At 41.3% G+C, this 27,990-nt stretch overlaps 3 protein-coding genes across 5 annotated transcripts; 2 read left to right on the top strand and 1 right to left on the bottom strand.

Annotated features, from left to right (window-relative positions):
• The first annotated feature begins 7 nt into the window (after nucleotides 1-7).
• tbc1d10c (TBC1 domain family, member 10C) lies at nucleotides 8-8,495 on the top strand. The gene is made up of 10 exons (XM_085430436.1): nucleotides 8-263; nucleotides 560-677; nucleotides 1,955-2,054; nucleotides 2,187-2,294; nucleotides 2,989-3,095; nucleotides 3,358-3,472; nucleotides 3,721-3,786; nucleotides 3,987-4,176; nucleotides 4,376-4,533; nucleotides 5,121-8,495. Exons 1-10 carry the CDS (start codon nucleotides 143-145, stop codon nucleotides 8,337-8,339), a joined length of 4,302 nt encoding a protein of 1,433 aa, XP_085286562.1. The 5' UTR covers nucleotides 8-142; the 3' UTR covers nucleotides 8,340-8,495.
• Nucleotides 8,476-18,391, bottom strand: rad9a (RAD9 checkpoint clamp component A). Of its 2 annotated transcripts, XM_085430472.1 has the most exons (12): nucleotides 18,110-18,391; nucleotides 17,921-17,991; nucleotides 17,691-17,764; nucleotides 17,535-17,583; nucleotides 15,196-15,310; nucleotides 11,908-12,007; nucleotides 11,550-11,656; nucleotides 11,317-11,423; nucleotides 11,061-11,125; nucleotides 10,870-10,968; nucleotides 9,959-10,199; nucleotides 8,476-8,894 (listed from the first exon to the last, which is right to left on the bottom strand). In XM_085430472.1, exons 1-12 carry the CDS (start codon nucleotides 18,141-18,143, stop codon nucleotides 8,787-8,789), a joined length of 1,170 nt encoding a protein of 389 aa, XP_085286598.1. In that variant the 5' UTR covers nucleotides 18,144-18,391; the 3' UTR covers nucleotides 8,476-8,786. The 2 variants fall into 2 exon arrangements, with proteins under 2 accessions (XP_085286598.1, XP_085286607.1); XM_085430481.1 differs by lacking the exon at nucleotides 17,691-17,764.
• On the top strand, nucleotides 17,889-27,338 carry LOC146717749 (uncharacterized). Of its 2 annotated transcripts, none has more exons than XM_085430457.1 (7): nucleotides 17,889-17,998; nucleotides 19,463-20,681; nucleotides 20,777-20,901; nucleotides 24,490-24,928; nucleotides 25,046-25,181; nucleotides 25,306-25,523; nucleotides 25,706-27,338. In XM_085430457.1, exons 2-7 carry the CDS (start codon nucleotides 19,875-19,877, stop codon nucleotides 25,952-25,954), a joined length of 1,974 nt encoding a protein of 657 aa, XP_085286583.1. In that variant the 5' UTR covers nucleotides 17,889-17,998; nucleotides 19,463-19,874; the 3' UTR covers nucleotides 25,955-27,338. The 2 variants fall into 2 exon arrangements, with proteins under 2 accessions (XP_085286583.1, XP_085286574.1); XM_085430448.1 differs by having other exon boundaries at nucleotides 17,890-17,998; nucleotides 20,759-20,901.
• Nucleotides 27,339-27,990: the final 652 nt, after the last annotated feature.

Here is a 27,990-nt window from a genome sequence, read left to right as displayed (position 1 = left end):
TAACGGCATTTTCATGACAGTAAAAAAACAAACAAAAAAAAAAAAACAAACCACTCCATAATTTTATCGTCATTGTTTGTGACGCGGAAGTTTATGTGAAAACTGCATTTGTGACGGTGAGAAATGAAGGCGTGGTGAACAAATGAGAGCATATGAGAGAAAGCAAGAGAGAGAGAGAGGAAGTTTGTCTTCCTCCTCCATCACTGGAGGATCACTTCACCTCTTCAGCAGCCAACTAATCAAACAGGGCGGAAATGTAAAAGGTAGTCACATTTAAATGTATATTTTAAAAGCTTTAACAGCTGTGGTTATGTTTATGACTTAAAATCGGGGGCTGGGGGGCTTGGTACACTTCTTTACTCTCATTCTCAACTTGGAAAATGCAGATTTCATAGATCCCGAGTCAAATAAGAGAGAGAGGGTGAAAACGTGCACAGAGACGTTTGCAGAGTGGGGTTAAGCTGTTTACCATCTTGGATGTTTGAGATTTTAAACATCTCTGACGCACACATCCTCATCGGTTGCATACTGGATGACGAGCCCATCCTCTTTTCTTTAGCTAAGATGTTGAATTCTTCGAGTCCAGCCCAGAAGAACCTCAGTGAAGAGGACAGCTCTGGATCTGAACCGGAGACAGACCGCTTTGGCTTCATCTTAACCAATGGTTCCACAGCTGGGTGAGCACATCCACCTTGCGCCTTGTGTACTCTTACTGTGCTGTTGGTGATCTGTTCAAAACCAGGGGATCTAAGTTTTCATTCTCCCATTAAAGAGATTTTTTTTTTTTTTTATTATAAGGGACTAAAAGACGTGCAGGGCGACCTTGTCGAGATCACACAGATCAGAAAGCCCAGGGACTTTGGTAATAGTAAGGTTTGCACCTGCTGTCAGAAGATATAATTTGAAACTAAATATTAAATATTATCAGATAATTTAATGGTTGTTGCTTTGTCTTTATATGAGCAAAGACAAAGGTTCCAGATGAGCTAAGAGTTTCTAATGTGGGCACACAACACCCCCTGAAGCAGCACACAAAGTAATTTTCCTCCATGACAAGACCAGGAAGTGTTGAAACAGTGTTTAAATCTGCCGATTTTAAGAGACAGAGGAGCATTTGCACCCCCCCCCCCCCCACACACACACACACGCACACAGCCAGGTGGACTAAATGCCATTAATAAAGAGTTAAAAGACAAATTGTTAGAGCAGAGATGTTAAGATTGAGAGAAAAAGTCACAGAGTGAAAGAAAGGAACATTCAGGCTATACTGGTGTAGTGGAGAATGTGTAAGAATGCATGTCAGTTGGAAACACGACAAGAAACAAAGAAATCAGGATGACCCCTGCAAATAACGTGGCTTTACGGCAGTTTCATAAGCAGAGCAAAGGGGGAGGAGATGCTTTAGAATGATTTAGCTGAGCGTATCAGTGAAAAAGCCAAGTGGTTTCAACCACAGTGGGCCTTCTTCAGGACGGAAACTGCACAAACAGATTGTTTACACTTGATATTCTTTACATATAATCCACAAAAAAAAAAAAAATATTGCAAAAAACATAATGACTGAACTGAAAGTGGGTGTGTGTACTTGAAAAATAAAGTGCAATTTTACTTTCAGAATCAGCTGACTGTGCGTTTGATAATAGCCCTGGCAGGGGATTGCACACGAGGCGGTATAAACTAAGCATTAAAACTAACTGAACAAACTGCAACCTGTCATCTTTACTTTCTTCATTGATAACATCCTGACCTGTTGCCATAGAGACTTCACACTGCTAACGTGTGGTTTTCCTGTTTCCTGTCTTGTTTTCGGAGCACTGTGTGTCTGTAATGACAACACACTAAACAGTGTGCAGCGACACAGCACTACAAAGGTCTCCAGAATTTAAATTGTTCAGCAAACAGGTGAAACGTGTCAAAATACTTACCTGGTGATTCATGTGCTGTGCTGTGTCAGGAGTTTGGGCCCGCCACCTGAACTGGTCAGGCAGAGGGAGGCCAAGTGGATAAAGATCATTGACCAATGGGATCGCATCTTGTCGAAGAAGAGCAGTAAGGTGCGTCCCGTCAAAGATGCCCGAAAATAAACCCTGGCACCAAATGATGGGCGATGGGCCTTATACATGACAGACATTGTGACACATCAGGAAAAAGCACAGTAACCGTTTGTTTTCCGGGTCTCTCATTAGGTCAAAGTGCAGTGTCAGAAAGGAATCCCTGCCTCGCTCAGAGCCAAGTGCTGGCCTCTGCTGTGCGGAGCTGCCAACAGGATGAAACAGCATGAAAACCTCTACGAGGCAAGAGAAACAAACACTCTCACTGGGATGGTTTAAGAAAGTGCAAGAGTCCAGCTGCAAAGACTTTATGTAAAAGATGGACATAGCCACCATGTTGTCTCTCGTTGGAGTTTGAAGTGCTGGTTTACTATTTGGCCGGCAACATGTTGTTCACGAGTGATTGATGGATCTAAGTGAGAAATTTAGGAAACTACATACTTATAGAGCAGCAACATCACATTCCCTAAATCATGCCGTCTTTATCATTCGTTTAACTATAAATGGGACTATAATTGTATTTTGCATTAAATACCACTTCAGATTAGCGACTAAGGCCGTAAACCTATCAGGAAATAATTTAATATGACCAAGAGGGTCATTTTCTAATTTTTTCTACGCAATCTGACTTTTTTTTTCCCCCACCAGGAGTCTTCCCCTTCTGGCAATTAAACAAAATGCAGGTTTAAGGCATTTCTACATTGCTTTCTGTTAGACCTGGAGGCTATATTGTCCATTGTTTATATACAGTCTATGCCTGATCATCTATATATACTGTTCTAAGTTGTGAGATCTTGTGATCACTGTTTTCTTATATTTTATTGAGTAAAAGTTAAATTATTTATAATATTGAAAAACAAACTAACTTACTTAGAATTTTAAAGACTCAAAAATCTATTGTTTGGTATGCATTTTATGTTTTTTGTCTCTGCATCAGACTCTGGATGAGCAGCCGGCTCTGCAGAGCTGGGTGGATGTGATTGAGAGAGATCTGGACCGGCAGTTCCCTTTCCACGAGATGTTCCAGTCCAAAGACGGACACGGGTAGGCGACGTTTCTGCTATTTGTTTCTGAAGCTGAGAGCTGCAGAATAACCATACAGTTTATTTAGTGTTCAGCGTGGCTTTCCAATCTTTTCATAGTTTCCCTGGTTTAGCTTTCACAGTTAAAGGCTTATTCAACAGAACAGCAAACAGTCTTGTCACTTGTCTTTCTTTCTTTTCGTTATTAAATGTATAACTCTTGTCAAAGGTGACTGAAACCTCTGGCTGTGTGAGAGATGATTGTGGTGTGTGTGTGTCTGCAGGCAGCGTGGTTTGTTCCGGGTGTTGAAAGCTTACACCCAGTATCAGCCAGATGAGGGTTACTGTCAGGCTCAGGGGCCGGTGGCTGCAGTGCTGCTGATGAACATGCCTGCTCAGGTAAAGGCCATTAACAGTTTAGCTTCGGTCTGATAAATCAGCTGCAAAGACATTAAAATAATTAGATTTCAGTGGAGAAACAACAACCTTCATTTAAGACACCGACTCTACCTTGCTTGTTTCATCGACCTGTTAAGCTTTTTATTTCAGAGGTATAACAGTATTAATGCAATCCTGAGAATACAGTGCTAATTTTCTATAATACGGAGCAGTTATTGGCCTAATGTTCACCTTATGTAACCTGGCAGGAGGCCTTCTGGTGTCTGGTTCAGATCAGTGAGCAATACCTGCCCGGATATTACAGCCCTCTGCTGGTGAGGACATGCACATCTTCTGTTTTTTACATTTTTTACCTTTTATAATACATATAATCAACACGTAGGCGAGTAGATGTTGATTTCAAGGCTGATTCTTGATAAGTTGTGCTATAAATATAACCCAAACACAAAGATGAATCATGTGTTGACCCTGAAAGCTGGGCAGCTGTCTGAGCCTACTGTGGTGTGCTGTGTAGGAGGGAGTACTGTTCGATGCGGCCATGCTGACCTGGGTTTTGAAAAAGACGTGTCCAGCTGCACACAAACATCTGCAGAACCACGGAGTGGAGCCCCTCATGTTTGCCACCGACTGGCTGATGTGTCTGTTCACACGTCACCTTCCATTCAACACGCTTCTCCGAGTCTGGGACCTCTTCTTCTGCTATGGTAGAGCTGACCTCAGGCTAACACAACCCCCTTAGGACTGGCAGGAATAGCAGCTTATTAAAAGCGATGGTTTTGTCCACTATATATAGAAGTGTTTAAATATCTGCACAATTCTTACATTTTTGGTCACTGCCATCATCTACCTGATATGTAGCATTTTCACCAGGTCTTCCTCTTTCGCCCTCATCTTTCCTTGTAGGTGTCCGAGTGCTGCTACAGGTTGCAGCGGTGCTGGTGCGCCGGGTGTTGGGTCGAGCTGAGCAGAGGAAGCAGTGTCAGGGCCAAATGGAGACTCTGGAGAAGTTGAGGGGTGTTAAGGAGGAGGTCCACGATGAAGATGACGAATTCATAGCAGAGGTAAGATTTCGATTTTTAAACCTGATAGGCTTATAGAGAAGCATCTTGTTCTCTGCCAATTACCTCAAGATAACAGCTTTCATTTGTAAAGCAACAGAGCAAGTAAATTAAACTAATCATGGCCACGAATAGTGTAAAAAGATACACCTCAAAAGCAAAAACCTTTCAAAAAGATGGCTGCAAACCAAAGAGATGAGGCAAATAAAAAAATAAAAAACCCTGAAGAGTAAATTTAAAACATGTTTCTATCATTAACTTTGTTTTATTAAATTTTTTTACAAAATGGCACTATTCTATCAAATAACGTAGATATAAATCTTGGTAAGTTACTAAAACAGCTCAGCCACAAACATGTCTGATCCACTGTGGCATGAACGTGGGAGCTCTGGAGGTGTCCTGTGGTGCTTGGAATTAGTGTGTCAAAATTGCTCAATTGGATTATGATCTAAGGAATTTGGAGGTTAGGGGTAACTGTTCAAGGCTCTTTGTGGTGTTTCTCAGGGATCTTTAACAGGTTTTGTATTGTGGCGGGACACACTGTGTTGTTGGGGTACAAACTATCTGCAGAGTTTCCCTTCTTGTTTCAGGTGTGCTCTGTGCCACTGTCGGGTAAAGATTTGGAAAAGCAGACGGAGAAGGAGCTGGAAAAGTGGAGGAAAGAAAAACCATCGTCCACGTTTGACCCCAGAGGTCGCTGCCATGGATACCAGAAGGCGTGGGCTAGAGCTCGGCAGCATGAAATTGAGAAGGAGAGGAAAGAGAGACAGAAAGGGAACCTCTCTGTCCCACTAACTCGCTCAGCCTCCTCTCTCTCACTGTCTCCTTCCCTCCTTCACAAGAAGTGGAGGAAAGTGGGAAAAGGGAACACAGTTGACTCTGAAGGCAGTAACAAAGTAGTGAGGCATCTTTCAATGGGTGGAAGGGAGGACTGGAAAAGCTGGAATGAGTTTGACTTTAAGAAGGTACAAGGAGTCAAAGAGGAGGAGGATGTAGTTTCAGAGGGACAAAAAGAGGGACAAACTGAACAGAAGGAAATTTCACAGACACCTGACAAGATTCAAGAAATCAAAAATATCCAAACAGAAGAAACAGCAGCGGGAAAAGAACAGACTGAAAACACGGAAAAAGGAGTTGCTGAAATTGAGGAAAGCAGTGTCAAAGAGACAGAAACAGGTGATGTTAGAGAGATGGAGAAAAGTGTTGTCACAGAGACAAGTGTTGTCAGGGAGACAGAGACAAGTGTTGTCAGGGAGACAGAGACAAGTGTTGTCAGGGAGACAGAGACAAGTGTTGTCAGGGAGACAGAGACAAGTGATGTCAGGGAGACAGAGACAAGTGATGTCAGGGAGACAGAAACAAGTGATGTCAGGGAGACAGAGACAAGTGATGTCAGGGAGACGGAGATGAGTGTTGCCACAGAGACAAGTGTTGTCCGGGAGACGGAGACAAGTGTTGTCGGGGAGACGGAGACAAGTGATGTCGGGGAGACAGAGACAAGTGATGTCGGGGAGACGGAGACAAGTGTTGTCGGGGAGACGGAGACAAGTGTTGTCAAGGAGATGGAGACAAGTGTTGTCAGGGAGACAGAGAAAAGTGATGTCAGGAAGAGGGAGACAAGTGATGTCAGGGAGACGGAGACAAGTGATGTCAGGGAGACGGAGACAAGTGATGTCAGGGAGACGGAGACAAGTGATGTCAGGGAGACGGAGACAAGTGATGTCAGGAAGACTGAGACAATTGAAGTCAGGGAGACAGGGGAACGCAAACTCAGTGATATGGATGAAACCAAGCTGACTGAGATAAATGAAAGCAAAATGCTTTCAGAACAAGAAGAAAAGATTGCCCCAAATCAGACTGTTGAAAATATTCTTCATCCCCCTGATTATGCACCTCACTGTGAACAAGAAGAAAAGCTGGACGCAGAGAGTGAATCACAAGTGCTAGAAGAACAAAGTCATAAAAGCAAAGACCAGGAAGTAGAGCTCAAAGACACAAATGAAGAGGCAGAGAAACACGTGGTTGCTGTGGAGGAAAACCACAGTGAGACACCGAGAATAGCCGAAGCACATACAAACACAGAGGACGAGATGCAAATAGGTGTAAACGCAGGCGAGGAGCAGAGGATACAAGCTGACGTGAAATCAGAAGAGAGTGCTGACACTGAAAGTGTGCAACAGGTGGAGATGAACGCAGACGTTACGGAGTCTAAAAGTGAGACAAGTGTGGACACAGACAGAGGTGTTGAAGCTTTAACTGTTGATGATCAGAATAGTGCAGCAGAGGCAGAATCACGACAGGAAAAGGAAGAGCTGATCAAGGAGACAGAAAAAGGTGCACTTGAAGTAAAATACCACAGTACTGAGTCATTAGTACAAACAGAAAAGGAAGCAGAGTCCCACACCCAAAGAGACACAGAAAATGAGGTTCTGACACATAATCAGGAAAATTCAGCCACACAGTGCGATATAAAGGTAGAAATTAAAGAAGTCGATGCAGAACAACAAGTAGATTCAAAGACAGAAATGGAGCTAGAAGAAGAAATATTAATGCTGACTTCATCTGAATGCACTCAACAAAAAGAAAGCACTGGTGGAGTAGATGATCCAGAGACTAAAGCTGAGATAACAGTAGGAAAAGACACAGTGGAGGCGTCAAATAAGGCAACAGAAGAAATGATTTTGAATGTACACTCGGAGGCACAGGTTGAAAGTGATTCATGCATCTATACTCAAAAAATCACAGAGGAAACACCAACAGAAACTCAGACTTATGAGAAGCCTGCAGACTCTGCAACACCCATGGAAACGGAAGAGTCTGCAGCACCAGCTGATCAGCTCAACCACACCAGTGAGCCTGATGAGGAGAGTTCAGTACAAATTAGTACCTCTGAGACAAAAGCACCTGAAGAGACAACAAGCCAGGTTACTGTGGATCCTGAAGACTCAAATCAAAAGGTTCAACAAGTGGAGCCCACGCAGGAGGAAGAAATTACTGAAAAGATTAAACAAACTCCAGCAGGAGAGGACGATGTCTTCATTTCTTCTGAGCCAACAAATGTTCCCCAAGTCCAATGTTCTCAATCTGCAAAAGAGCCCCCGGTACAAACCCCTGAGCGTCGCAGCAGTCGATCATCCGCTGATTTCTGCGTTCGCAAGTCATCCACCTCACGTAGCTCCAGGCTAGCCCGCAGGCTTTCCGAGGATCTCTTCACCACCCCCCAGAAAACTTCAGAAAATCAACCAGAAGCCAAACTCACAGAGTCACAGTGCAATCCTAAAGCTGTGACCTCAAAACAAGCTGCTCCTGATCTGCTGCCGCCTGCAGCAGCAGCAGCAGCAGCAGCAGCAACAACAACAGAGGAAGCCCCCACACAGCAGCAGCCACAGCCCGACACCCCTAAACGTTTTGGTCTCTTCCGCAGACTGAGAGGTGAGCATCACAAAGACAACAAGGCTAAGAAGGCACCCAAAATGCAAGTGCCGAAAATCTTGATTCAAGACTTCAGTGATATGCCAGGGACTGGGAATGCAGCTGAGGAAGAGGCGGAGGACAAACTGAACTCCAAGGAGAGGAGGCGGCGGCGGAGGGAACAAGAAAGAAAGGAGAAGGAAGAGGAGAGGTTGAAAAAGAAGAAAGAGAAGGAGCTGGAGAAGGGGAAGGAAAAGGAGAGGAGGAAACCACAGACGAGAGGGAAAAGTTTTCAGGTGCAAAAAGAGAAACGTAGTGACGACGCTGCTCATCCTGCAAAGACTGACTCACAGACAATTCACAGACATTCTGCTGGTTATGCCGAGGCTTATTTTTGACATTACTCAGATTCTGCATCACTGCCTTTCTCTCTTTGAGCTCCACATTGGTGGATATGTGGAATTCCCTCATCCTAAATATTTCTCATACTTGAACTTTTCGACATGTAAATAAATAATAAATGATGTTTACATATATTGAAAAATAAGTTTGCTTTATTCGGTGGGACCTTTTACACTGCACCTTAATTACAAACTGGGCAAACACAAAATTAAAATAAATTGGAATTGCTTCATGTCTAGTTTTACATAATGAGAATTTAGAGGCTGGTGGCCTCTGCATATTTAACCAGGTCCAGGTACTACTTGTTCTGGCCAGTAAGGATGAAAATTTGTGTTCATTTCTTTATCTTCAAGTACTCCAGGTGTCTTTGTTTAACAGTGCACGCACATGCACCCACTGTCAGTTTAGTCCATGTCTCCTCTAGCCGATCAGTCTGCAGTTATTTAATTTTCTTCCTCACTGTCACTGGCCAGCACCTCTTGAGAAGTCATCGGCTGTGTGCTCAACTGAGACGACGGGGGAAGCACCGATCCAAAGAAGAGCGACCGAAACTGTGAGAAAAATCACACACAAGGGAAATATATTAAAGACTACAATTTATCGAAATGTTAAGATACCAATATTTAATTAATTTGAGAGCATATACAAACATTCAATCACTTGTTTATTTTTTTATTAAATATCTGCTTAAATGTGCACGCCTTTGTTCCAGAGGTTTCTGTGGTTTGTTCAGAAGCAACTCTGCAAACATAAGGTGTGCTGCCATGTTTTTAGAGAGGATTGTTTCTTTCGCCTAGCAACCCTCCAAACAAGCTATTCTTGTTCAGCGTTATTCTAATCACACCCTTATAAACCTTAACATTTGATATGCTAACTTGAGGCCCATAGAGTCTGAGAACTGCACGGTCTGACCTTTGGGCGAATTTGCCAGGACCTTCACTTCCAACAACACTGAGAGCTGTCTTGAAGGTTTTCCACTTGTGAATAATCTTCCTCACTGTACAGTGATGGAGTTCAGGTTGACTGGAAATGGTCTTATAACCCTCACCTGATTGATGGGCAGCAACAACTGTTTCTCTAAGGTTATTGCTGATGTCTTTCCTCCCTGGCACTGCATTAACAAACACCTGAATGCTCCAGACCAGAAAAACAACCAGACCTCTGGTTTTATAAAGGTGAACACACTTGCTGTTAATCAGTTAATCAAGTGGATTTGATTAGCAGCACTTGGCTGCTACTGTATTTATCTTCACACTCAATTTCTGTGGAAGCAGTGAGGATATATTTAGTTACACACACGCACTGCTTGTGTGTAACATGTAAGTAATGATAATAATTCATGAGTTGTTATTAATCTAAAGTTGCATTTAGCTAATTTTAAGACCTAATAAGAACAAGTTGATTTTTTTGTTACAGCCTGACACATAAAACTAAATTAAAAGAGCGTGCGTGTACTTTCTTTTTCACGTGAGGACTGTATGTGGACAGTTGTGACGACTCAATTTTTAAAGAATCTGCTTCTTTTTGTATGTGCGAGAATATTTTACTTCTGTCTTTTTGATTCATTGAAGTGAATCCACAGCCTGTTAACACGCCTGAGAAACCTAAGGCATACCTTTTTATTAGGTAGTCTGTCTAAATCATCTGTTTCTTCTTCTTCTGCCTCCTCGATGAGAATCCTTGCCTTGTGGCTGACTGCTGCAGGCCGTTTTGAACGTGTGTCACCAGATAATGAAGGCGGGGGTGGACCTGTGTTTGAGGGACCTGGCGCAATACTGGTATCCATGGCGATTAGATATGAGTCCATGTCATCATTCATGAAGTCATCGGGAGGGGGTGGAGCTGCTGTGTGTGCTCTGAGGGGTGGAGCAGACGGTTTGGAGTGCAAGTCAGATAGAAAGATGACACACAAGATTAAAAAAAAAAAAAAAGCTTTTCTTGCTCCTTTTGACCTTCATGGTGACCGTTTGATTTTCTGGACTTGCAAAACAATAACAAATCAACATGACTAACCAGCTTCAATTTTAGAGCTCAATATCATAACAATTAAGCCTACGGCATTCTAGTTTTTCACTCCCATAAATATACTGAGTGCATTTATTGTGTGAAGATGCAACTACAAACAGCTGTTAACTGTGACATGAGTTCTCCAGATTTAGCCTCTCAGCCTCAGAATGACAAGATGTGAAAATCTGAATAAACACAGTTTTTTTTAAAGAGTTTATTCAAACTGGTGGACTAAGAACCTGGTCTAAACTCCTGGAGCAAATAATAAAAATCCATTTCCAACAAATGGAAATGTCGAGTATGAAATGTAAATGGGCTCCTCCAGCATTTGTCTTCATTTACACTCTGATCCACCAGGTGGCGCAGTAGGGTAAACGTTTAGAATTTCCTGCCTGTCACCGAGCTGTTAATAAGCCATTGTGTGAAGGGTACACTAGTTTTGTTTTCATTTTCCTTCCTGCTCACAAGCATGAGAAAAAAACGTCCCAAGTCAACAAAAATATGTTTTTTCGTTTTTACCCTTTGCTGTTATTTTTACAAAGGCTGGGATCATCAGAAAGAGTGGCCAGCACAAAGTTTCCTTCCAGGACACTGTCCGTTACTGAAAGCACCACAGGGCTGTCACACAAACAGACACAGAAAAAAATTATGTTATTAAAAAGGAAGAAACAAGTAATCAAAAAAAATAACCCACAGGTGGCGATGCTCACCTGCCCGGCTCGTCCAAGTACATAGAAACAGGGAGGCCAGTTGATTCTGCAAACACTAGTAAACCCTGAATGAGAGATACTAGTTAGTGACTTTGCAAACTATGCAAGCATTACAAGAACACCACAACATCTTGTAAGTGCTTTCAACTGGTCTCCAAATAACTTCTTTCACACTCTGGTCTGATAATCACCTCTCTCCCCCTCCCAAACTAACTTACGCAACTCTCTCGTGATTTCCCTATATAGTTTCTCTCACCCGCAACTCCTTCAGACAAAAAGTCACACTGTTGTGAGCTTGGGCAGCAAAATGATCAAACTCATCTGAAGCCAAACACAGCTCGGTCAGCATGGCTTTGGACGCCTCTGAGAGAGCAGAAAAACAAGAGGACAAAAAGCTGATTTTAAAACATAGCAATGCATGGCATTATTAGATGTCAGTTCCTGCTTTACCACTACGCTGGCGAAACTTTTTCATATCAGTCTTGTCACCTGCTTCTTCCTCCACATGGTTCCTGACCCACATCCGTTCATCACTCACTGACACAGTCACTTCGTCCAGAGATGGAGGAAAATGGACGACTGTGTCTACCAGCAGCCTGAGAACAAGAGAAATCAAATCTAGCTACAGCTACAAAGTTACACCTCCCTTAAAATATATTTTACTATTTAAATCTATTTATTCATTTAATCAACCAACTGAAATGTAAAAATGTTTTTCCTGGTGTTAAAAAAAAGCTACACAGTGTTTGTCATCATCAAGTACAAGGAAATAAAAGATTAAAAGCAAGTGGGAGACTGTCATTGTCATGATTTGCAAAATAAACTATGAAGAAAGATTTTTACAGACCTGGGCTGGGCTCTGAATACATTGGCATAGCTGTCCTTATCAAACACTGCCTGCAGGCTCTCGCTGTCCTGGAAAGACAGGTTATGTGTCTTCAGTAGGCCTGTAAAGGAAAATCACGTCAAGTTTGTGAGCAAATAGAAAGCAATGAGATGAAAGCACGATGGGCTTCATTAAATACAAAATATGTGAATGTAAACAAGATGTAAAAGTACAATGTAACAACTTGTTTATAGAGGTTATTAAAAGAGTTGCTTTACAGGCAGAAGATAAAATAAAAAGACGCAAAACATTATTTATAAACTGATGTGAAATCAGAATTTATGGATTCAAAGTGTCACAAAAATCCGATATGTATTAATGTGTAGAAGTCCCATTTTTTTAAGTGCTCTTGACCAAAGTTCTCCAGGCCTTCTGAAGGTCTTCTGGCTTCTTCTTCATTCCTTTTTCAGTCCAGTGCTTTCACCTGAGCATTTTCCAATCTGTGTATTTTAACAGATAATTTAGCAAATAACTCATTTTAAATTGTATCTTTAGGCACTTTGTTATTAGCAGCCTGTAACAGATTCCCATTACTTTAGTTGAATCTATGAAAAATGCCAAAGGTAACAGTTTGAGAGGCATAAAATCGCATTTTTGCTCCATGAAAGTGATTCCCAAATAGCCAAAGTATACACAGTGGATGAACAGTCATGGCTTAAGACATGGAAAGAACAGGAAAGAAAATCCAGCAAAGACCTCATACAAGACCTGAGAGATGCATCTGGCCCTAAATCTGATCCATCTACTGTTCACTGAAGTCAGATCAGCAAAAAATGTGGCTGTCAGGAGAAATTAGACAATAACTGTGACAGCTGCATCAGGTCTTATGAACTAATGACTCTAAGTTTGGTCCAAATAATCATCATTATATGCAGAGGAGGTACAGCAGTGAGTGTCTACAGCCATCTGTAAAATACAGTGGAGGCTCTGTCATGGTTTGGAGCTGCTCGAAACATAATATCTTTCTATAATGGTTACAACTTTTATTTATGAATTTCTTCACGAATGAAAGTCGTTCAAAACATTACTGCTACTTTCAGTGCTATTGATATTTATTTAAGACTCTTGTTTTTTAATCATATCTATCTAATAGACTCCAATCTGTTCATGTAAATGAAGAGTCCTCTTCACATGCTAAGGTTAATTATGGAGTTCCACGGGCTTCCCTTCCTTAGGCAGTATCATCAGAAGGCATAGCATACATTTTCACTGCTATATAGATGACACCCAACTTTACCTATCCATGAAGCCAGATAATACACATCAATTAGTTAAACTGAAGGAACGTTTTAAAGACATAAAGACCTGGATTACCTCTAATTTTCTGCTTCTAAATTCAGACAAAACTGTGGTTAATGTACTCGGCCCAAAAAATCAGAGACAGATTCTTACTCTGGATGGCATTAACATGGTCTCCAGTAACACTGTGAGGAATCATTTTTGACCAGGATATGTCCTTCAATGCACATATTAAACAAATATCTACCACTGCTTTCTTCCATTTGTGGAATAGAATAGTTAGAAACATCCTGTCTCAGAGTGATGCTGAAAAACTAGTTCATGCCTTTATTACTTCTAAGCTGGACTACTGTAATTCATTATTATCAGGATGTCCTAAAAACTTCCTGAAAAGCCTTCGGCTGATCCAAAATGCTGTGGAAAAAGTGCTGTTAGGAACTAGAAAGAGAGAACATATTTCTCCTATACCGGACTCTCTTCGTTGGATCCCTGTTAAATCCAGAATCAAATTTAAAATCCTGCTCCTCAAATACAAGATCTTGAATAATCAAGCCCCATCTTATCTTAATGACCTTATAGTGCCATATCACCCCATTAGAGCTTGCTGTTCTCAGACAGCAGGCTTACTTTTAGGCCCCTCTTCTGTGGACCCAGGCTCTGTTCTCTTTGTATTATTGTAGTCTTTATCTTACCATATAAAGTGCCTTGAGGCAACTGTTGTTATGATTTGCTGCTATATAATTAAGACTGAATTGAATTATGAACCCAAAAAAGTATCATCAGATTTTTATCCACCTCACAATATCAACTAAAAAATGTCTGATTGGCAATGGCTTCATTTTTCAGCATGGTAATAATCCCAAACACACTGCCAAAGCCGTTAAAGCATACTTGGATAGAAAAAACACACTCTCAGTCGTGGATTGGGCTCGCCAGAACCCGGACCTCAAAACTATTAAAGCAGTGTGGGACCATCTTGACAGAGAACGGAACAAAAGGTAGCAAACATCCAAATAAGACCTTTGAATGAAGCCTGGAGAACTATTCCTGAAGACTACTTAAAAACACACCAAGAAAGCTGCCAAAGAGTTCAGACTGTGTTGAAGAATAAAGATACTTATAGCAAATACTGACTTTCTAACTTGTTACAATTAAACAGTTTTTGCCTGATTTACTGTATTTCCATGTATGTTTGCATGTTTCAATAAATCACTGCACCTATTTCCTCTTTTATTAGCAAAATATAAAGAAACAAGGAGTGACTCAAGAGTTTTGCACAGTACTGTATAGTTTAATAAATACATGTAAAAGCCATATGAAAAAGGGTCGTTTTTCATTTAAAATAGCTACAGTTGAGGCACCTCTAAGTTTCAAAGAGATTATAGAAGTTTTGTTTTAGCTCTGTGCAGCACTAAGTGACCTGCAGGCCTGACATTTGTACTCAGTGAACTTATCTCTAATATATTTGGGTTCCGCAGTACTGGTGGACTTATAAATGATAAATAATTATATTATAAATACAGAATTATAAACACTTATATTTATCTGTAGGTCAATGCAAGGATGTAATAATAATAATAATAATAATAATAATAATAATAATAATAATAACAGATTGCATTTATATAGCGCTTTTCGAGCATTCACTCTCACACACAAGCTACAGTTGTAGCCACAGCTGCCCTGGGGCAGACTGACAGAAGCGAGGCTGCCATATCGCGCCATCGGCCCCTCTGGCCAAGACCAGTAGGGGGTAGGTGAAATGTCTTGCCCAAGGACACAACGACCAAGACTGCCCGAGCCGGGGCTCGAACCGGCAACCTTTCGATTACAAGACAAACTGCCAACTCTTGAGCCACGATCGTCCTGTAATGTAAGAACTGGATGTGTTCCCTCACCTCTGGGTTTGAAACCAGCACCATTCTACATGCCTGAATGAGTTGTAAGCCTTCTTAAATCATATATGGAAAACACTTTGAATGATCTGATAATGAAGTGAATCACTGATACCGTGCTTGCAGTGCAGGGTGAAGGTGAGACGGTCCTTCTGTTTGTCGAGATCGATGTGACACTTTTCCACCGTCTTCTCCAAAGTTGTCAGAGATCTGAACACAGACTGTACACTCTGAAACACAGGGGGGAAATAATGCTTATCAATATGCAATGACACACTCTGGTACAATCAACAGGAATCAACATTTTAGTCACACTCAAATGGTATCTAAATCAATATGTTTGCTGTTTCTGACAAGTGACACACAATTCACTCTCTAATATAACTGCTAAGTACAACTGTTAATACGAGGAAGCTGTGAGGTTTTTGCAAAACTTGAACACAGATAACCACAACCGTTGGGTGGTAACACGACAGGAAAGGAGGCATTTGAAGCTGTCAGCAGATACAAGACTACGCTCTCAATCCCAAGAATAAGATCTGCTATTCCTAACTGTAGTTACATCAGGGAGGCCCAAGTACTGCCATCATGCAGTTAATTTGAAAAACAGCAGCAGCAACAAAAAAAAAAAAAAAAACAAGGAACAAAAAAATCATTATGAGAAAGTATGATGTTTATCTTTAGTATGTTTAAAATCAAAGTAATCAAGAAACTATCAGCCACATTTCCATAACATGGCAAACTGCGACTGAGAATTAATGTAAACCAGTGAGAAAAGGAGAAAAAAATATATAGAGAGAAAGTTAAAATTTACATTTTTCACATTTTGGTAGTGGTCACATGAATGCAAACCTGACCAAACTATTAGACAAAAATCAGACTGGCAGCTTTAGTTTCAATACATCTTTTGTGATCGAGTGGTTGAACTTTTTGTGATGGGACTTTCGGGTTTAATGCAAGGTCAGAGTAGTTATTTAAAATGAACTGTGAGCTTAAAAAGAATTCAAACTAGACTAGAAAACAAAAGAAAAGTAACTGAAGTGATACTTATCACAACCTGCCTGAGGGGCCTTTGGTAAGCATGTTTATTGAGATCCGTGACAGTCAAGTGACTGATTCTATGCAATCCTGAGATAAACTAAATACAGTCTTACTGCTAGGGGCTTGTAATCCAATTCAAAATGTGAGTAGTTTGCATGTCTAGAGCATTCAGGTGTGTGTTAACACAATCCCAAGGATGGAACATGTCAGCAGTGATCTTAAAGAAGCCATTGTTGATGCAAAGCAATCTGACAATCGTTATAAACCGATTTCCAAATAATTTGACCACGGTGAGGACAATTACAAGTGGAAAACATTCAAGACAGCTGTCAATCCTTCCAGGTGTGGACGTCCCTGCAAACTCACACCAGTGACAGACTGTGCAGTGAACAGAGAAACTGCAAAAATAAAAAATAAAAATCCAAGAGCTACATTTCAGACTCTACAGGCCTTAGTTAGCAGTTAAATGTCAAAGTTCACAACAGTACAATTAGAAAAAGACTGAACAAGTTTGGCTTGTTTGGAAGGGTTGCCAGCAGAAAGCCTCTAGTGGCTGTAAAAGAATATGGCAGCACATCTTAGGCCTGCAACTGAAGAAACCACCTCTGTTTGGTGAAAACCAAACAGCATATCAGCACAAACACCTCATACCAACTGTCAGGTATGATGGTGAGAAGGTGATGATTTGAGCTTGTTTTGCAGCCATAGAACACTGACACCTTCCACTCATTGAGTTGACCATGAACTCCTCTGTTTACCAAAGTATTCCAAACTGAAATGTGAGGACATCGGCCTGACAGCCAAAACTTGGCCCAAACAGCATCGTGCAGGAGGACAAGAATCCCAAGTACTAAAGCAAATCTACAACGGAATGGCTGAAAAAGAGAATAATTAAGCTCTAGACCTGTCCCCAACTGAACTGCTGAGGTGGGACCTTAAGAGAACTGTGCATAAATGAATGCCCGCAAACCGCGATGTCCTGAAGCAACACTGTAAAGAACAGTAGGCCAAAACTCTGAGACAATGATCTGAGACACTGGTGAAGTCAAACAGAAAACGATTACTTTGAAACAATATGAGCGACTCATAAACTTCAAGTGATTGCTCCTATAGCTGGTTCTACGAGCTACTGAATCATGGGGTGTACTTAATTTCACAGGTCTAACTGTGAGTAACAAAGACCTGTGGGAACTCTTTTTCACAAGATTGTAACTGGAACCTAAATGCCTTCAATACGTTGCACACCTCTGATATATCATAACTGTTGTAGATAAGAAACGAATTCTATAATAACTTTGGGTGTTATGTCATCATGAAAGTTTGGGAACCACATTATCTACTAAAATGTAATTAATGTCACACCCAGACTATATAAAGCCTTGAAAAACAGTAGATTATCTAATTCTCTCACACCTTTATTGCCATCTTGCAGCGGAAGTTATCCCCACTAGTAATGGAGTACCTGCACAGAAAAACAGAGGTATAAAAGGCAGAAGTTCACTCATATACACGCTTTCTTTTTCTCTCACACAAAGATGCCATTTATAAACACAGGCATGTAGTCTGCACCTGCTGAAGAAGAGTGGTGCGAACAGGAAGCAAGCATAAGCCGACCGAGAGGAGTTCACAGACCGCAGGGCCAGCTACGACACGAGAGAGAGAGAGAGAGAGAGAGAGAGAGAGAGACCAACAAATCAACTTTTTTCATTGACGCAAAGTGTGCACCCACAGGAAGCAACAAGCCTATCTGCATTGTAAGAGGAAGTGATGGTGTGCAAGTCAGTGTCAGAACAGCTCACCCCATCTTCCTGAGGCTCAACATACAGCTCATCGCCGATCCTGGACAGAGAATGGACGGCTTTGGCCAGTACTGGACGGTACAGACACACCCACCAACAAACACACACAAGATAATTATTAGCAACATCTAATCAATGACACATGTTCTAGTTAGAGACTGTGTTTAATATTCAGGAAATGTTTGCTACCTTTCACGTTTCCTCCCGTTACGATACAGTGCATCTCTGCAAACTCACTTTTCCGCTAAGTTAGCACATTTGGCTAAAAGTTAGCCAAAACGAGCGGCTAAGCATCACCGAGAAGTACACAAGACGGCGTTTTAATCGTTTCCACGCCGAGAGCAAATCTTCCTACCGAAAGCATACTCCGTTTATTTCCAGTCTAAGTTTATTTTACTCGGTTAAGCAGTGTCTCTTTCATCGATATCAGCGTTGTTTACGCCGCCATTGCCCGCTTACAAAGTGCGGACCAATCAGATACACGGCAACTTAAAGGGGGCGTGCGTTTGACGCTGCACATGCGCACTTAGTTTCTAAGTGAACATTTCTGCCACTTGTGTTTTTCTTCACTGCATCTTCGGGGCTGGTTTTTTATGATCGTCCGGATTAGAAATATATAAAGATAGCGTGACGAAAAACCAAAAAAAAGGTATAATTGTAATGGATAAAGATGTACATTGTTACTAATTGTTATATAAACTTTACTTAATGATTAGCAACTTGATAATTATTAAATAAGTTCATGTCAGAATAGGAAAGTAGCTTTTCAAGTACTGTAGTGTACCTACTTAATCTTATACTCTAAACCTTCAGTCAGAAAGAAGGCAGTACAATTACTGTGCTTTTAAATGCATAGTAGTTGGCTGAAATATAATTAAAACAGTTAAAAGTTTATCAGGGCGGCAGCATTTTTTAATGACTTACAGTGGAGAACAGTATAGCTGGTGGTTAACAAACCTATAAGAAAGATTGCATGGTGTTCTCCAAGCTGAAGTACACTGCATGTTTGGAGAATCTATTACTTTATTTCGACAACAGTAGCAAAGGCCTCTGTGACAGCATTTTTCACAGAGTTGATATAAAATGGGTTATTGCAAAGCTCAGTGCAGACATTTTCCTATATCTTTAATTTGGCAGGCACATTCATAGCGGCTGCTCTTAAGAACGCCCTATAATTATCAGTTACAGGTCACAGAGGGTGTGTGTGCACTTGAGTGAGCAAGCGTTACAAGTAGAGAAATGGGAAGGAAGGGAGGGCAAAATACAAAGATGGGCAGAAATACACACAGTGGGAGAGAGTTAGAGTCAGCAAACAATTATCTCACCTTACTGGTCTTTCTTGTTGGTCTGCTTCAGTTTGTAATATCTGAGGAACGCAGCCATTCACAGTCTCTCCTCCCATTACCAGTGATATAATTGGCTGCTGGAGAAGAGGTGTGACGACAACACCTTTAGTGTAATGGAACTATGGGCATTTAGTAAAAGCGAGAGACTTTTGAAAATAGGGAAAAAACACCAAAAGCTTATATCTCTTTGTTGCAGAACAACAGAAGAAGACTTCTGCTGCTCTTCTTGAGGATTGAGCATTAGTGGAGGCAGCATAAGAAGCAGCAGTTTACACAGAGAAGAAGAAGAAGGATTTGTACCTCTGGACATTTAACTGGAAGAGGTGGATCTTTCTTCATATTTGCTATGAAGCAACTACATTGTCATGGAAAGGGATTGGATTATTCAGAAAGGCGAAAGCAGCCATAACAGGTGTCTTTCTAACAAAAACTGGACCAAAGAGTGATATCTTCTACACAAAGGTATTTTTCCTCTTGTCATGCTGGTTGTAAAGCGACGAATTATATTATTTGCATAGAGTCCGTCCTTGTGTATCCAGTTTCACTGTGGTGTTGACACGCGTTTCTGCGACTTCTGGATTTAGAAGACTTAGAGGTTGTGTTACTAGATGTCTCAGTCACCTAATCCAGCAGACTCCCAGGCCCTGCTGCAGTCCATGCTGCAGAAACTGAAGCTGCAGTCGGAAAGAGAGGGCCAGGGGCACCGGCACACTCTTGGACCAGAAAACAGCAGCCCAGGTACTAATGGCATCCCTTCAAATAAGGTCAGGAGCCCTGCTGCAGACAGCAACTTTAACTTCAAATTTAGTCATCTACAGCAGCCCGGTCATGGAGGTGGGGTGGACAGGGGTTTTATTTCCTTCCCCTCCCAGAAAGACAACAGTGTTGGTGACACTGGTGATAGCAGGGTTATGGGACAGGCGACACAGCCTGCGATCGCCCCAACAGTAACAGGGCAGCTGTTTCCTACCACATCACTTAAAGATGCTTCCTTTGAGAGGACTGATAGTGAGAAGTGGAGTTTTGGCAATTCTGCAATGAAAAGAAGCATGCCTCCTAACACAGATGCTGCCCAAAGCATGGGAGTGAATGAGAACCAGGAGCAGGGCTTTAAACCTAAAGTCTACCTGTGGGCCGCGAAAAACACAGACCCTTTCGCAGGAGGTCAAGACAATAAAGCGTTAATTGTAGGAAATGGAGGATTTGGAGCGATGGCAGAAAACAAAGATACGCAGGTTGCCTCAGACAGTCAAAAAACAACAAACAGTAGCGTGAGGAGGAAACAGAGATCATCTGAGAATAAAACCAGAAGGTGGACGCAGAGGCTCAAGGAGCGATGGAAGGACAGACAAGGAAAAAAGGGAAAAGAAGAAGAAGGAAGCATAGGAGACCAGAAGAGTGGGGAGGAACCTGAGGTGAGTAGTGTGGTTTTGTTATATAATGATAAAAAAAGAAATCTTGAAGTGACACTGCAACTTGTTTTTTCACGCAGATTTCACACCCAAACCAGGTTACAGAAAGCCTCATCAATGCGTCAAATAAGGACGAAAGGACCCTCCGTTCACTGGACACCAGTGGAGCCAGTAAAATGCTTCCTGCACGCACAGAGGACGCCACTAACGACAGCCACATCAGGTAACAGGCACACAAATGATCCTAAATTGCACAAATACATCCAAACCTGCACTCTAGCAGCATGGCACAAACTGAAAGCCGAACAGTTTTTTTTTTGGCTTTATTTGCTCTGAAACGTCAGCAGTAAGATATGTGAAGCATTTGAGATGTTTCCAGCCATCAGATATCTTTACCCTTGATGTGTGTCTGTGGTCTGAAGTGCCAAACACACCCTGTCACTGACAGCATGTGTCATTACAAACTTTCATGCTGTGTACAATGAGATTTTTTTTATAACCTGCTATTAAAGGAAACAGATGTACACAGCAAGTAACTCATAAAGAATGATTCTCTCATTAGGACTTAACACACAAGATGGAAAGATACTCGCTTACCGAAGCCAAGTTTGTTTGCTTTATGTTTTTCCTACTAGAGACATAAATAATTAAAATAACTCCCATATATGTAGCTTTCATTTTGAAGGATTTGTAATTTCCTAAAACAGGTAGACTTAGCTAGCTGGATCTTGAGGAAGATTAAGGAACACTACAAAAACATAATCAAGCGATGTAGAAGTGGTGCAAAACTGGTCTGTAGTATATGTAATGTACAGGAAATGCTGCCTGAGCCCTACTTGCTGGAAATGAGAGCATGAAAAGTAGGCCGTAGAGAATATGAAATAGCTTAGAAATTGTAAAATTGCAAATTTGACCAACGACAAAAGATAAAAACAAGCCTTAAAGCCATATAAAAACATCTGATACTTGACTGGTGGTGTCTCAGGGGCTAAAAACAAATAACAACAGGCAGCAACAACAACAAAAAAGGTTTATAAAATTTGCTCTGGTCAGCATTTCTGTTGTATCGAGTTAGCTTGTAAGCTTAGTTGGTCCATGAAGGCCCATGTAAACTACTGTAAACTACTGCCACAGTGTGTGTCATTGATGTGTTTTATGTATATGGCTACATTTCTAGGGAAACAGTAGAGCTCTATGGCGCAGTGGACTAAACAGTAATACTTGCTAATAGAATTTAGTCAAACATGAGGCCCGTGGGTGAGAATCGAACTGGCAAAGAAAATGTGAAGTAGGGCATACATTTTTGACTTTTAACTGTATTTTCATAAACTTTACAGCTTGTTCTAGTGATAAAGACCTTCCCCACAGTCATTCATTATACAGTAATGAAGAACAGATAAACACAAGTTCCTGTTCTTTTACTATCTACTATAGGCATGTCTGGTTTTTACAAGAAGACCACAGTAAGGTAAACAAATAAAATAGGACATTTTCTGTGTATTGACAAAAGCTTTCTCCAGGACAGCCTGGACAAGGAGCAAACAGAACTTTAAGAATTTAATCTGCTGAGAGATTTCTTTCATTAAAGTTGTTGGATAATGACAATTTTTGTTATTTTGTTTCTGCACACTGGGGCTTTACAAAAATGTTGCATTAGCTGTTTAGGAATTTCAGGAGATCAAAAGTAATTGGTTGTACTAAGATAATTTTAAATATAAATTCAGTTTTTAATACTTGGATTAAAATTATTTGCATACAGTGACCAACGGAACAGTTTCTTCCCCCAAGCCGTCGGACTCCTGAACACTCAGTGACTGGACTGACACACACACGCACACCTTCATGCATGTGACTACCAAGCACTTATATGTAGTATCTCATATTAAACACACACACACACACACACACACACACACACACACACACACACACACACACGTGCAGACACCCCTATAGACACCAAGTTACTTTTGCACAATACTCAGCATTTTGCACATTTCCATTGCACTGTGTTGTGTCTATATTGCCCTGTTCTGTCTAGTGTTGCACTGTAGCACCAGGGTCTCGGAGGAACGCTGTCGCATTTCACTCTGTACTGTACCACTGTACATGGTCGAAATGACAATAAAAGCCACTTGGTGCGATCGTGGCTCAAGAGTTGGCAGTTCGTCTTGTAATCGGAAGGCTGCCGGTTCGAACCCTGGCTCTGACAGTCTCGGTCGTTGTGTCCTTGGGCAAGACACTGTTGCCTACTAGTGGTGGTCAGAAGGTCAGAGGGCCCGGTGGCGCCAGTGTCCGGCAGTCTCGCCTCTGTCAGTGCGCCCCAGTGCAGCCGTGGCTACAATGTAGCTTGCCATCACCTGTATGTGTGTGTGAATGGGTGGATGACTGAATGTAGTGTAAAGCGCTTTGGGGTCCTAAGGGACTAAGTAAAGCAAATACAGGCCATTTACTTGACTTGATTTGAAATGCTGTGTTTCTTCCCTTGCGATGCTCTGCCTGACCTTTACTGTAGTCCCCTACAGCTGTTCGTGGGTCTCTCTGGTTTCAGTTTAGTTTTTGGTAACTGAAAAGCATCCTCTGTTAGGCTCAGGTGACTGACTTGGCCATCAAAGAATACCCATGTCTTTGCCTTGAGAAACTCTTGGGTTGCTTTTGGAGTATGATTGTAATCTCCATTTGCACCATGAAACAGTGTCATGATCAGTTTTGGAGCATTTGGTTGAATCGGAGCAGAGAGTAGAGCCCTGCACACTTCACAATTTATCCGGCTGCTTCTTTTAGCAGTCACATCACTAATAAAGACCAGTGACCCAGCTCCAGCTGTACATGCCTATACTGTAACACTGCTTCCACCATGTTTGACAGATGATGTGGTACACTCATGAGGATCATGAGATGTTTCTGTCCTTCTCCACAGTTTTCTCTTTCCATCATTGTGGTGCAAGGTCCAAAGAATTTTTCAAAACCACATGTTTTCTGGCAAAGTCTAATTTGGGCTTCTTGCTCTTGAGTGTAATCAGTAGTTTGCACCTTGTTGTAAACCCCCTGTTTCTATTCACGAAGGCGTCTCTTGATTGTAGTCTTTGATAATGATACACCTACCTCCTTGAGAAAGTTCTTGACTTGGTTAGTTGATGAGTTGAGTGAAGTTGTTTTTGTTAACCATGGAAATAATTCTGTCATCATTCACTGCAGTTGTCTCCTTAGGGCCTTCAGGCATTTCGGTGTTGCTGAAGGAGGCCACTGTATTCATTCTTTATAAGAATGAAACAGATTGTTGATTTGGACACTGCTGAAGCTTTTGCTCTCTCTAAGATGTTTATTTTGTTTTGTTTTTCAGCCTCCCTCACTTGCACAGACATCTCTTTGGGACTCATTTAAAAGTACAGTGAAAAATAAAGTGCAATTTTAACACTTTGAATCAGTTTGAGATATTATGCTTTCTTCACTTGTCATAAAATAACAAGGGAGCAGGCCTCTACTGCTTGTCAGTCAGTTGTCTCATTAATTTTGAACCTCTATGCATAAAAATGACCCTTTCCTAAAAACTTAATGCCAATTTCTTTCTAATAATGTGTTGATTGTTTGTTTAAAATCAACCGTGGTGATGTACAGAGGTAAAACCTCAAAAATACAAAGTTATGGAGCTAACTGTATTCAAGGACCTTTTATAACATCATACCTCATCTGAGTGAACTCTGAAATGTTATTTTGGGTTATTTTAAATAAAAATCTCTTTGTGCTGTTGGTAGTGATGGGATTTGTATACTGAATTTTTGAGTTTAATGAAGATTTTGTCCCGTTTCAGACCTGCCAGTGACTTTGAATTGGGCCTCGGGTCATTCAGTCTGCTGGAAGAGATCACTAAGGGCCAAGAGTGGGCTAAGTTCCTCAGTCCCAGCCTTTCATCCTCATCAGCAAATCAGAGACCATTAGAGGACCCAATGGGCCAACCCCCAAACCAACTAAATCCTCACAGTAGCACTCCGTCAAATGGGATTTTGAACCAACTTGGCAGTGGGGGCAACCAGTGGAGCTTCAGGAGCACAGAGTCATCACGGGCCACAGATTTCAGCATGGCGCAAACATTGCCTAATGCTTTCCCAGCTGCAAGTACGGACATTTCAGGTGGAAAACTACATCAGACTGACCCTTCAGAAGCAATGGAAGATGGTCACAACTACCCACATATGCAGTCTGGAGCGAGCAGACTGGAACAGCAAATAAGACCTCCATCATTTGTAGTGGTAAGATATTCATAAACAAAAAATATCTCATGTTCATCCAGTTAATATAAAAAAGAATATCTATATTATCAATATGACAACTTTGTGATTCTCCCCATTCTCTCTTGTCCTTTGCAGTCTACAAAAAATCCGCTTAACAAGGCGTTGAAGAGCCGAGTCACCCTCAACAGAAAGAGACAGCATCAGTCGGCTGACAGGAGAGACGACAGGCTTCAAGCCGACAAAATAAGTGATGGAGAGCAGACAGACAGAGGTCAGAACAGCTTAATACTCCAACAGCAACATTAATGATCAGTTATTATTAAAGAGTTTTTATTGTTTGAGCGATTTAATTTGGTGGCTGTTCAGGAAATCAAGTTGTCTCTTTTGTTTTACAGAAGGGGACATGTCTTCACTGAATCCTACGAGCAGCCAGATGATGGTTGACACAGGAGAGTCAGAGCACGAGAACGTAATACCCTTATACACCCTAAACTCTCATTCAGCCTCTCTCTCCCCAACTGCTTTTAATCCTTTGGCTCGAGCGCCCCATGGTGTCCTCAAATACCCCGTATCCCCCGAGTCGGAGTCCTCAATGGAGACAGTGAATAAAAGGGTAAGATAGTGTGTATCGCAGCGCCTCCTTGTGGTTGGAAATTTTAAAATGTCAACATCCACAAATAAAATTAATGAAATGATTTGAAAAAACTTGAGGAAATCATTCAGTCTCTGTAATATTTAATCAGATGCTAAATTCTCTGTAACTTTTTTGTGTTTCGTGCTTCTTTCTCGGTTCAGAGGAGAGTGGAGGAGAACCGCCGGGTTCGTTTTGCGGAGGAAGTGGTGGCCATAGAACCTCCAGACATGGATCTGGACACTTCAGACTTGGAGGATGACTCAGCAGCTACAGATGAGGACTCGGTGACAGAGCAGGAGTGTGAAGTGCATCCGGTAGCGGCAGGGGAGGAGGCACCGGCCCGGCGGACAGCCCTCCCTGCGTGGATACTGGCTCTGAAGAGGAAGAACACAAACAAGAAACGCAGATAGTGACTGTAAAACTGTCTGCATGCTGGGTTCATTCTCACGGACTTTGCGTTCTATAAATTAAACAAATAAACTTAAGGGGATACAGTTTGTCTCAAGAGCAGGTTGCTCTGCTTTGAAAACTTTTTTTTTTTAATGTGACAGTATTTCAAAAAGTCATATCTGACCAGTAGTAGGCCTGGCGTGGATACGTAATCACTTTTTCCCTCATTTATTTTCTGAAATGTTTTGATTTTAAGATGCAATAAGGGAAATAAATACTATATTGGGATATACATATATATTTATATATATATATATATATATATATATATATATATTTATATTTATATTTTCTGCAGTGCACACAGAAAGCTTTATAAGTGGATATTTTTGTCTTTCTTTTTCTTATTGTTCCTGCTTTATTAAGCAAAGTTTGAGCAGAGGTTAAAGACTTTTCCAGTTGCACTAGTGATCCAAACTAAGGACTATGCTGCAGTAACCCAACAGCTGAATGTGCTGAAAGCATTTTGTTGATTCAGATGTTCCTCCTTGTGCTCCTTCAGTCTTACACATGACAGCAGTCTGCTATCTGCGTCACTCACTTACTGTACTCAACACCCCACCCCACAGTCCATATCCTGTCTCAGGGTAATGGCTCCCAGTCCAGCCATCATAGAGAATAACCCCAAAGGAGGAAGAATGTGTGAGCTGGAGTGGTCAGTGGTTTCTGATCAGCTGCTCCTCTCTATTCAATACCACCATTTAAATTTGGAGAGATGGAGACAAGCACCTGAGCACTGAGTTCACTTATTCTAGTGAGAAAGCATCGACTTTGTATAAAAGATGAATGTCGCCACTAGTTTTTAAGCCTTATTTAAACAGCACAGTCCCGTCCTATTTAAACCCTGAGCCAGGGCTGGAGCTGACCGAGGAACCAAGGACACTGCACACTCATATGGTAGTATGAGTGTGCCATACTGTCAATCAAAAGGTAGCTCCTCCATAAAGCGAACCCCGCTTTTTCTACATGTGATCACTGTTTATGAAATGAACATCATTCTGTCTTGAATAAGACTTAAAACTAGCAGCTGTCACCATAAACCAGGTTGGTATTTAAACAGTTCGTTTTCATAGCCAGAAACTGCTTTTATCTTTTATATACTGTGTATACAGAGTGAATCATCATCTCACATGAACCTCTGTGAATTTTTTTAACAGCTGAGGCCGTTTTATTTCTTTTTAGATGTAGCAACATGAGAGGCTGTGCAGTATTGAGACAAAAAATAAAGCGTCAGAGCTTTAGCTATCTGTCTTCTTTGGTAGGGTTAGACGAGAACTTTGTTATTTCTGCCTTTTCTTTTTTTTTTTTTACAGAATAAACAAATAAAATAAATTTATACAGTCATGTGAAAAAGAAAGTGCATTTTTCAATTTTAGGGTTTTATGTATCCGGGCATAATGGTAAATCATCTGGTCCACAGTAGGTTCTAAAATTAGATAAATACAAGCTGAAATGAAGAACATAGATGACATATACTGTGTCATTTTTTATTTAAGAGGAGAGGTTCTGGCACTTTGCTGGTCTGGAGCCTTAAGGTGAGTATTAACATGATGCTAAGGATGACACACATAAACAATGACCGTAGAGAGTCAGTTGTTGCTTTCCATCAATTTAGGAAGCTTCATCAGGCCCATTGTATATTGTTGCATAGTGAGAAAGACTATTCACGAGTGGAAAGTCACCTGCCAATCTGTGGGAGGGCACATCCCAGAAAATTCACCTTGGGTCAAACTGTGCAAACTGTGCTCAGAGACACTACAAAAAGTGGTGAGCTACATCTAAGACTCTATAGCCCTCAGTTAGCATGTAACATATTAAATGCTAAAGTTCATGATACTCCAATTAGAAAAAGACTGAACAAGTTTGGAAAGGTTGCCAAGAGAAAGTGTCTCCTCTATAAAAGAACATGGCAGCACAGTTTAGGTTTGCATCTGAAGAAACAACAAGACTGAAGTTTAGAGAAAAATCAACAAAGCAAATCTGCACAAACACCTCA

Source organism: Copadichromis virginalis, linkage group LG2 (assembly GCF_057382275.1).
Source record: "Copadichromis virginalis isolate Kocher_CV1m ecotype Utaka linkage group LG2, C_Virginalis_male_GT1.1, whole genome shotgun sequence".
NCBI classification, from domain to species: Eukaryota; Metazoa; Chordata; class Actinopteri; order Cichliformes; family Cichlidae; genus Copadichromis; species Copadichromis virginalis.
This window is presented reverse-complemented; position numbering and strand designations above follow the sequence as displayed.

Bases quoted from the DNA above. Each gene is read 5' to 3' on its own strand.
- tbc1d10c (XM_085430436.1), top strand. From the start codon at position 143: ATGAGAGCATATGAGAGAAAGCAAGAGAGAGAGAGAGGAAGTTTGTCT. The intron at 3,096-3,357 runs GTAGGCGACGTT...GTGTGTCTGCAG, and splicing joins CAGTCCAAAGACGGACACGG to GCAGCGTGGTTTGTTCCGGG. The intron at 4,534-5,120 runs GTAAGATTTCGA...TTCTTGTTTCAG, and splicing joins ATGACGAATTCATAGCAGAG to GTGTGCTCTGTGCCACTGTC.
- LOC146717749 (XM_085430448.1), top strand. From the start codon at position 19,875: ATGTCTCAGTCACCTAATCCAGCAGACTCCCAGGCCCTGCTGCAGTCC. The intron at 20,682-20,758 runs GTGAGTAGTGTG...TTTTTCACGCAG, and splicing joins AGAGTGGGGAGGAACCTGAG to ATTTCACACCCAAACCAGGT. The intron at 20,902-24,489 runs GTAACAGGCACA...GTCCCGTTTCAG, and splicing joins ACTAACGACAGCCACATCAG to ACCTGCCAGTGACTTTGAAT.
- rad9a (XM_085430472.1), bottom strand. From the start codon at position 18,143: ATGCACTGTATCGTAACGGGAGGAAACGTGAAAG. The intron at 12,008-15,195 runs GTATCAGTGATT...TTTCCTTTACAG, and splicing joins CACCCTGCACTGCAAGCACG to GCCTACTGAAGACACATAAC. The intron at 10,969-11,060 runs GTGAGCATCGCC...TTTGTGTGACAG, and splicing joins TACTTGGACGAGCCGGGCAG to CCCTGTGGTGCTTTCAGTAA.